The sequence below is a fragment of the Hevea brasiliensis genome, chromosome 12 (assembly GCF_030052815.1).
Source record: "Hevea brasiliensis isolate MT/VB/25A 57/8 chromosome 12, ASM3005281v1, whole genome shotgun sequence".
NCBI classification, from domain to species: domain Eukaryota; kingdom Viridiplantae; phylum Streptophyta; class Magnoliopsida; order Malpighiales; family Euphorbiaceae; genus Hevea; species Hevea brasiliensis.
Genome location: NC_079504.1, coordinates 32118731 through 32129485, shown reverse-complemented (window position 1 = coordinate 32129485; position 10755 = coordinate 32118731). Strand labels below are relative to the sequence as shown.

General features: G+C 30.1%; 1 protein-coding gene across 1 annotated transcript; it reads right to left on the bottom strand.

The window, feature by feature from the left end:
• Positions 1 to 600: 600 nt before the first annotated feature.
• On the bottom strand, positions 601 to 2159 carry LOC131171194 (uncharacterized). The gene is made up of 5 exons (XM_058130663.1): positions 1998 to 2159; positions 1498 to 1644; positions 1189 to 1425; positions 1036 to 1095; positions 601 to 900 (listed from the first exon to the last, which is right to left on the bottom strand). The coding sequence occupies exons 1-5, from the start codon at positions 2157 to 2159 to the stop codon at positions 601 to 603; spliced, it is 906 nt and encodes a 301-aa protein (XP_057986646.1).
• Positions 2160 to 10755: the final 8596 nt, after the last annotated feature.

The following is a 10755-nucleotide window of genomic DNA, read 5'->3' as shown; positions in this document are numbered from 1 at the left end:
GACACACTTTTAGTAGTAATAAATATGTCATCCACATACAATAACAAATAGACAAAGGAATCATCTAAAAGCTTCTTATGATACACATAACTATCATATGAACTACGAATAAAACCATTATGAACAAAAAATGTATCAAATCTTTTGTACCATTGCTTAGGGGACTGTTTCAAACCATATAAAGATTTCTTCAGTAATCAAATATGTTTTTCCATACTTGGAATGACAAATCCCTCATGCTGACTCATATAAATTTGCTCCTCCAACTCACCATCCAAAAATGTTATCTTCACATCTAGTTGCTCAAGCTCTAGATCATAAGAAGTAACCATAGCAAGTAAGACTCTAATAAAATAATGCTTCACAACTAGAGAAAACACTTCATTAAAATCAATCCCCTCTTTCTAAGTAAAACCTTTCGCTACCAACTATGCCTTATATTAAGGTGCTTCAACCCCTTGGAGTGCCTTTCTTTTTCTTGAACACCCATTTGTAACCTATCACTTTCTGTCCCTTAAGTAATGTTATAAGCTCCCAAGTCTGATTCTTGTGAAAAGATTCAATTTCTTCAGCCATGGCACTAACCCATTGATCTGCATCTTAACAATAAATAGCTTTTCTATAATTGCTAGGTTCATGCACATCAACTATCTCAGTAACTGATAATGCAAATGTAACTAGATTTGCATATGCATATATCTGCGATGTTTTAATTTGTCTTCTCTCTCTACTAGTTATAATGCTATATGATTTCTGTTGTTGTTGCTCAGGTGCATGCTCTTGTTGACCAGGGTTTTGCACCTCATCTTTTGAATCATTGGACTGAACTGTTGAAGTATCAATCTCAAGCTTCACCTGTTCTTTGACACTGTGATCTAATTCTGCGATTGACTTCTCCCTCTAACTATCCAATGAAGCAAACTCATTAAATTTCACATCCCTGCTGATAATTAATCTTGGAGACTTTGGATTATTACACCACAACCTATAGCCTTTCACTTCATATGCATACCCTAGAAATCTGCATTTTCCTACCCTCAGCTCAAGTTTACCATCCCTTATATGAGCATAAGTAGGATAACCAGACACTCTTAACTAAGAGTAATTAGTAGGTGAATCAAACCAGATCTCAAAAGAAGTTCTGCACTCAATAATTGTAGATGGAGATCTATTAACTAAGAAACATACTATATTAATTGCTTCAGCCCAAAAATCCTTTCCCAAACTTGAATGTGAGAGCATGCTTCGTGCTTTATCACAAAGTGTTCTGTTCAAGCATTCTGCAATACCATTCTGTTGTGGTGTCCTTGTATAAGTGCGGTGTCTCACTATATCTTCATTAGTGCAAAATGCATCGAACTCAAGATTGAAAAATTCTAACCCATTATCAATTATAAAGTGCTTGACCTTCTTTTCTGTTTGCTTCTATATCATCATCTTTCACTTTACAAAGGTTGAAAAAGCCTCATCTTTTATTTTTAAAAAATACACTCACACCATCTGAGAGTAATCATTAATCAAAGTCATGAAGTACTTGGCACCACTCTTGGAAGGGATTCTATTAGGACCCCATAAATCTGAGTGAATATAATCCACCGTTCCTTTGGTCTTGTGAACTGCCTTTTTGTCAAACTTTTTCCTAGTCTGTTTGCCAAACACATAGTGTTCACAAAAGTCCACAGATTATAATTTTTGTCGACCCATTAAATCTCATGTGCTTAACACAAATAATCCTCTTTCACTCCTATGACTAAGATGCATATGCCACAATTGAGTCTGATTCTGATTATTACTTCTGGCACTCTATAGTTCTAACAATGCCATAAACATCCTCGATCTGATGTTACCAATTCCTTCCAAAGGTAATGCACAATTATTACCTAGAAACACCATACCACTTATTGTTTGTAAGTGACAAACCAGTTTTTGTGTGGACACATATTATAAGTAGCACTAGTATCAAGAATATAGGAATCTTGTTCATGATCTGAACTTACGAATAAAATTTCCCCAGCACTGTCATCGCTATCAGAATCGCTAAACCTATTAACGAAATTCGCAGAACTTTTTGATTCATTTCCCTTTTTATTTTTCAACTTGGGACAATCTCTCCTATGGTGACCTTGTTCTCCGCACTCAAAGCAGTTAGTCTTTTTCATTCTTGACTTAGATCTGGCCTTAGATTTCTTTCTGGTATAAGAACCTTTCCTTAAATGTGTTCTTCCCCTACTTACCAAATCTTCCCCCTCAAATCTTTCTCTATTTTTTAGAAAATTCTTTTTCAACTCCTTTAATTTTAGAGAATTACTAATATTTTCTGATGAAATACTATTTTTCCCATACAACAGAGTATCAACGAAAGTCTTATAAAAGGGTGGCAAAGAACATAACACAATAAGGACCTAATCCTTACTATTAATATTAATATCAATATTCTTCAGGTTTGTAATGATTGAATTAAATTCATCCAAATGTTCTTTAATGGGCGTACCTTCACTCATTCTCAGATTGTAAAGTATTTTCTTCAGATACAAGCAGTTGGTAAGCAATTTGACAGAGTATAACTCCTCTATTTTCTTCCATGTCACAGACACTGAGCTTTCACGAGTAATCTCGCGTTAGACATTATCAGTTACACTCATGAAAATTGCACTCAAGGCTCTGTCCTTCAAATAAGCCTTTTCTACCTCTTTCATACCTTTTAGAAAGTTATCCTCGATTGCCTTCCATAGACCTTACAAGATCAAGGAAGACTTAATTTTAATCTTTGACAGACTAAAACTCGATCCACCATCAAACTTTTCCATCTCATGTTTCATTGAAGACGATACCATCTGTAAACCCTAGTTGTGAGCACAAAGCTTTGATACCATTTTATTATAATAGGCATGCAAATATAAGGAACACACACAATTGTATGATTACACTATATAAGAAAATAGAAGAAGAATAACACAGAATTTATGTGATTTGACCGAAAGGTCTACATCTACGGACAAGATAAGAGAAAAAGTTTCACTATGATGAAAAGATCAAGATACGATCACTCAAAACTCTCAAACCCTAACCCTAGTGTGTTTCCTAAATATCTCACAACTCTATCAAAAAGGGCAAAATATTACAATATTTATATTGGTCCATATCGCTAGGGCATTACACCCACACCCCCAAAGAGATCAATGGTGGGCTTTGGGCCCATGCCCTTTGCTACCACCACAAATCTCACTTTCTATCCTAATCGGATCACAGCATGAGTTGGGTCATAATTTAGGTCCATGAAGACATCCGAAATTCAAGCCACATAAAATAACAATATATTAAATTTTATTACCTAAATTTATTTATTTAAATGATTAATTAAATATAAAATATATTGTTAGTTTAGGTGCTTATTGTGTTTGGCTTGGTATTTGCAATTTCATGCAGGCAGAGTTACAAACTTTAGTTCATGGTCTTCAATTTGCTTGGAATTTGGGTTTTGCAAGCTAGTGTGAGCTTCCTGGATCTAGTCACTGGACTTCATTGTCCTATTTGTTGATTCTAGGTGTTTTAATGCAATGTAGGCAGCTACTTAGCTGAAGTTGGCAAGGGAAGCTTTGTCATTGTTTTCATGAGGAGAATATGGTTGCTGATAATCTTACTAACCTAGATGTTGATATGGACGTGGGAATGCATGTGATTCAAGCTCCTTTAGATACGATTGTGACTTTTCTTCAATTAGACATGCATGACATTGCTTGGCCTCGATTGTTAGGGACTTCCTATTGATTTCGTCTGTTTTTCGGGTGTCATCCCTTCTTTTTATAAAAAATATATAATATATTATTAAGTTTAAGTTTAAATAGAAATAAAATATAAATTAAAATTTTAAAAAATAGCATATATTCTATTTTAAACTACCAGTAGCACACTAGCGTATAATTACTACTATTTATAGGTACAACAGACAAAACCCTTAACTAGAAAAAATTACAAAAATGCTACACAGCTCAAATTGAGCTAGCTCAAAATGGCATATTAGTAATTAAATTGAAATTCATTACAATTTTACCCTTTTAATATATGAGCCATTTATGGCTACTTGTGAGCCATTTAGCTCATTTATAAGCCACTTGACTATAAAATCTCTTCATTTAATATCTACTCACCAAACAACATTTTCCAATGTCAAATTAAGATGCTAGCAATTTTTGGAACTCTAAAAATTAATGCTATGGGAAATATATAAATTTAGAGATATTGTATACTACAAGTTATTATATATAATATATTTGTTATAAGATAAGATATATTGATTTTTAATGATAAGTTATACTATAAGTTATATTTATTTTTTTTAACTTGAAATATGATATAAATTTGATATATATTAATTGAAATGAAGTAAATAGCATTTCAAAAATGAAATTAAATATTATAACAATAAATGTTGATATTAAAGTAAGTATCATATTAAAATTGGTTTGAAATTTGATAGTGGTGTTAGAGTGATAATGATGGAGGTGGTTGATTAATGTAGGTAGGGTGACGGTCAAACTAGTTATATTTATATTTTTTCAGTATATAAAATATTAAAATATGATATAAATTTCACTATATATATTTTAAATCATATATACTCCATAAACACTCAAATCACCACGGTTTACAATCACCACTATTGTCGTTATTTAAATCATTTACTTACAAATTATATGAATATAGATAGATATAAATGTAAAAATAAATATTACTTGACATGATATACACTTTTAACAAATAAAATTTATATTTTCGAAAAAAAAAAAATATATATATATATATATAACAAACACACACATTAGAGCTTGTATAATATATATATTTCATGCAATAAAATGTTGGATGAGGGCAAGTAGCCTGATTGGCATAGAAGCATGCATCTCAGCGTGGTTCAAGGTTTGAGCCCTCTCTATATTAGATATTATTTTTTTCCATTTATAAGCACACCTAACACAATATATTTTTTATATATGTATATATATATTTTCGTTGATTTGAAAAGTGGATGAGGGCTAATAGCCCGATTGCACATGCTCCCAAGCATAAGGTAGAGGGTTCAGGGTTCGAATCTTTCCTTTGCCCTTTTTTTTATTTATGATTCTTTATAATTCTTTTCATTAAAAAATATAATATTAAACTGTAATAATTGGAAGTATTTTTAAACCCTAATTAACACTTTTCCTTAAAATTATAATATAACAAATGTTTAGATTTAAAATTATAAGATATATATAAATCATTTACTTATATACATCTAGTTTTATAGTATTAACATCACTTCACTACTATTAGAATAATCACCTATACAATGATCAATAGTTAAATCAGCACCACCGCTATAATCACCACGTATACAATATTACCACCATTATTATCATTAAATCATTATTTTTAATTTAAATATAGAGGGAGATAGTCAAAGATATTTAGAAAATGATAGAAATAAAATGAATTATGGATAGAGATATTAAGATTATCATATATATATATATATATATATATATATATATAAAGATAAATAGAGGGAAAGAGAGATAAAGATGTGGAGAGAGAGATATAGAAATGCATAAATCAATATATGTGTTGATTTCAAAATCAATATATGTGTTGATTTCAAAATCAACACATATATTGATTTACACATTTCTATATATCATATATATAAAGATAAATAGAGGAAGAGAGAGATAAAGATGTAGAGAGAAATATATAGAAATATATAAATCAATATGTGTTGATTTATTGATTTATGCATTTCTATATATCTCTCTCCACATCTTTATCTCTCTCCCTCTATTTATTTTTATATATATGATAATCTTAATATATCTATCTATAACTCATTTTATTTCTATCATTCTCTAAATATCTTTGACTATTTCCCTCTATATTTAAATTAAAAGCAATGATTTAATAATGATAATGGTGGTAATATTGTACACGTAGTGATTATAGCGGTGATGCTGATTTAACTATTGATAGTTGTATATGTGACTATTCTAATAGTAGTGAAGTATTGTTAATACTATAAAATTAGGTGTATATAAGTAAATGATTTATATATATATATATATTATAATTTTAAATTTAAATATTTGTTATATTATAATTTTAAGGAAAAGTGTTAATTAGGATTTAAAAATACTTTCAATTATTATAGTTTAATATTATATTTTTTAATGAAAAGAATTATAAAGAATCACAAAAGAGAAAAAAAAAAAAAAAGGACAAATGAAGGGATCAAATTCTAAACCCTCTGCCTTATGCTTGGGAGCATGTACCAATCGGACTATTAGCTCTCATCCGATAAATTTTTGTATACACACACACACAAGAGTTATTTCAAAATCAACATATATTGATTTATACATTTCTATATATCTCTCTACCTCTATTTATCTTTATATATATGATAATCTTAATATCTCTGTCTATAGCTCTTTTTATTTCTATCATTCTCTAAATATCTTTAACTAGCTCCCTTTATATTTAAATTAAAAACAATAATTTAGTGATGATAATCGTGGTAATATTGTACACATGGTGATTATAGCAGTGATGTTGATTTAACGATTGATCATTGTATAGGTGATTATTCTAAAAGTAGTGAAGTAGTGTTAATACTGTAAAACTAGATATATATATATATATATATATATATATATATATATATATATATATATATATATATATATATATGATTTATATATAAATAAATGATTTATATATATCTTATAATTTTAAATCTAAAAATTTGTTATATTATAATTTTAAGAAAAAATGTTAATTAGGATTTAAAAATACTTACAATCATCATAATTTAATATTATATTTTGGAATGAAAATAATTATAAAGAATCACAAAAGAAAAAAAAAATGGACAAATGGAGGGATCGAACCCTAAAACCTCTATCTTATGCTTGGGAGCATGTGCCAATCGGACTATTAGCCCTCATCCACTTTTTAAATCAACGAAAATATATATATACATATATAAAGAATGTATTGTGTTAGGTGCGATTATAAATGGAAAAAAATGACATTTGACATAAGGAGGTGTAATGGCCCGGCCCACTAGTGAAATTGTCCTCTCTGGGCTGATGCCCTCACGGTTTTAAAATGCGTCACTAGGGGTTACGAGCCATCAACTTATAAACCCAGCATCTCTCTCGTGTTTTGCCGATGTGGGATTTGCCTAGGGTGTTACAATCCACCCCCCTCCATCACTCAAGGTTGCACCACCATCGCTCAAGGTTGCACGCGGAGCGGCTCTGATACCACAAATGTAATGGCCCGGCCCACTAGTGATATTGTCCGCTCTAGGCCGATGCCCTCACGGTTTTAAAACGCATCACTAGGGGTTAAGAACCATCAACTTATAAACCCAGCATCTCTCCCGTGTTTTGCCGATGTGGGATTTGCCTAGGGTGTTATAGGAGGGCTCGAACCCTAAACCACGCTGGAATGCGTACTTCTATGCCAGTCAGGCTACTTACCCTCATTTAACATTTTATTGCATGAAATATATATATTATACAAACTCTAATGTGTATATATATTATTTTTTTCAAAAATATAAATTTTATTTGTCAAAATTATATATCATGTCCAGTAATATTTATTTTTACATTTATATCTAATTCTTCTCTGCAATCTAATTCATTATGCTAGCTCATCACTGCTGCATGTAGTAACTAATATGTGCATGCATTAATGTAATAGACACATTTCTCGAATTATCAGTTCTCAAATGGTGTGCATGACTGTAAGCAATAATAGCTTATTGCATGCACACTTTCCTTTGCATGAGCTATTAAATAAGCTACCTCATCAACTCTAAGCTTTGAAGTAATTTTTAAGCTGTTTTCTCTTTTTCTTTTAAGGGTATAATAGTAAAATTAATACATTAGTATCATTTGAACTAATTCAAATTGAGCTATTTAGCAGTGCTCAAAAAATTATACAATAAAATTTACAAAAATGCTACACAGCTCAAATTGAGCTAGCTCAAAATAGCATATTAGTAATTAAATTGAAATTCATTACCATTTTACCCTTTTAATATGTGAGCCATTTAGCTCATTTATAAGCCACTTGACTATAAAATCTCTTCATTTAATATCTACTCACCAAACAACATTTTCCAATGTCAAATTAAGATGCTAGCAGTTTTTGAAACTCTAAAAATTAATGCTACGGGAAATATACAAATTTAGAGATATTGTATACTATAAGTTATTACATATAATATATTTGTTATAAGTTAAGATATAATGATTTTTAATGATAAGTTATACTATAAGTTATATTTATTTTTTTTAACTTGAAATATGATATAAATTTGATATATATTAATTGAAATGAAGTAAATAGCATTTCAAAAATGAAATTAAATATTATAACAATAAATATTGATATTAAAGTAAGTATCATATTAAAATTGGTTTGAAATTTGATAGTGGTGTTAGAGTGATAATGATGGCGGTGGTTGATTAGTGTAGGTAGGGTGACGGTCAAACTAGTTATATTTATATTTTTTCAGTATATAAAATATTAAAATATGATATAAATTTCACTATATATATTTTAAATCATATATACTCCATAAACACTCAAATCACCACGGTTTACAATCACCACTATATCATTATTTAAATAATTTATTTACAAATTATATGAATATAGATAGATATAAATGTAAAAATAAATATTACTTGACATGATATACACTTTTAACAAATAAAATTTATATTTTCGAAAAAAATATTATATATATATATATATATATACAAACACACACATTAGAGCTTGTATAATATATATATTTCATGCAATAAAATGTTGGATGAGGGCAAGTAGTCTGATTGGCATAGAAGCATGCATCTCAGCGTGGTTCAAGGTTTGAACCCTCTCTATATTAGATATTAATTTTTTTTCCATTTATAAGCACACCTAACACAATACGTTCTTTATATATGTATATATATATTTTCGTTGATTTGAAAAGCGGATGAGGGCTAATAGCCCGATTGCACATGCTCCCAAGCATAAGGTAGAGGGTTCAGGGTTCGAATCTTTCCTTTGCCCTTTTTTTTATTTATGATTCTTTATAATTCTTTTCATTAAAAAATATAATATCAAACTGTAATAATTGGAAGTATTTTTAAACCCTAATTAACACTTTTCCTTAAAATTATAATATAACAAATGTTTAAATTTAAAATTATAAGATATATATAAATCATTTACTTATATACATCTAGTTTTATAGTATTAACATCACTTCACTACTATTAGAATAATCACCTATACAACGATCAATAGTTAAATTAGTACAACCGCTATAATCACCACGTATACAATATTACCACCATTATTATCATTAAATCATTGTTTTTAATTTAAATATAGAGGGAGATAGTCAAAGATATTTAGAGAATGATAGAAATAAAATGAATTATAGATAGAGATATTAAGATTATCATATATATATAAAGATAAATAGAGGGAGAGAGAGATAAAGATGTGGAGAGAGATATATAGAAATGCATAAATCAATTTATGTGTTGATTTCAAAATCAACACATATATTGATTTATATATTTCTATATATCATATATATAAAGATAAATAGAGGAAGAGAGAGATAAAGATGTGGAGAGAAATATATAGAAATGTATAAATCAATATGTGTTGATTTATTGATTTATGCATTTCTATATATCTCTCTCCACATCTTTATCTCTCTCCCTCTATTTATTTTTATAAATATGATAATCTTAATATATTTATCTATAACTCATTTTATTTCTATCATTCTCTAAATATCTTTGACTATCTGGAGAGATCTTGGGTTTATAAGTTGGTGGTTCCCAGCGGACAATATTACTAGTGGGCGGGCCATTACTTTTGTGGTATCGAGCCACTACGTGCAAACTTGAGCGATGGTGGGGCAAACCTGAGTCCCATAAGGGTGGATTGTAACACCTAGGCAAATCCACATCGACAAAACACGAGAGATGGTGGGTTTATAAATTCGGATAATATCACTAGTGGGCCGTTACATTTGTGTCCACAAGCCCTCACGCTTTTAAAACCACCAATTTATAAACCTGCATCTCTCCCGTGTTTTGTCGATGTGGATTTTGTTACAATCCACACTCAACCTCAAGGTTTGCCCCACCATCATTCAAGGTTGCACGCAGAGCGACTCGATACCACAAATGTAATGGCGTGATATTGTCAAGCCCTCGAACCACCAACTTATAAACCTCTCTCCGTATTTTGTCGATGTGTTACAATCCACCCCTTATGGGACTGAGGTTTGCCCCACCATCGTTCAAGTTTGCACGCGGAGCGGCTCTGATACCACAAATGTAACAACCCGGCCCACTAGTGATATTGTCCGCTCTGGGCCGAAGCCCTCACGGTTTTAAAACGCGTCATTAGGGGTTACGAACCACGAACTTATAAACCCAGTATCTCTCCTGTGTTTTGTCGATGTGAGATTTGCCTAGGGTGTTACACTCCCTCTATATTTAAATTAAAAGCAATGATTTAATGATGACAATGGTAGTAATATTGTACACGTGGTGATTATAGCGGTGGTGCTGATTTAACTATTGATAGTTGTATATGTGACTATTCTAATAGTAGTAAAGTGTTGTTAATACTATAAAACTAGGTGTATATAAGTAAATGATGTGTATATATATATATATATATATTATAATT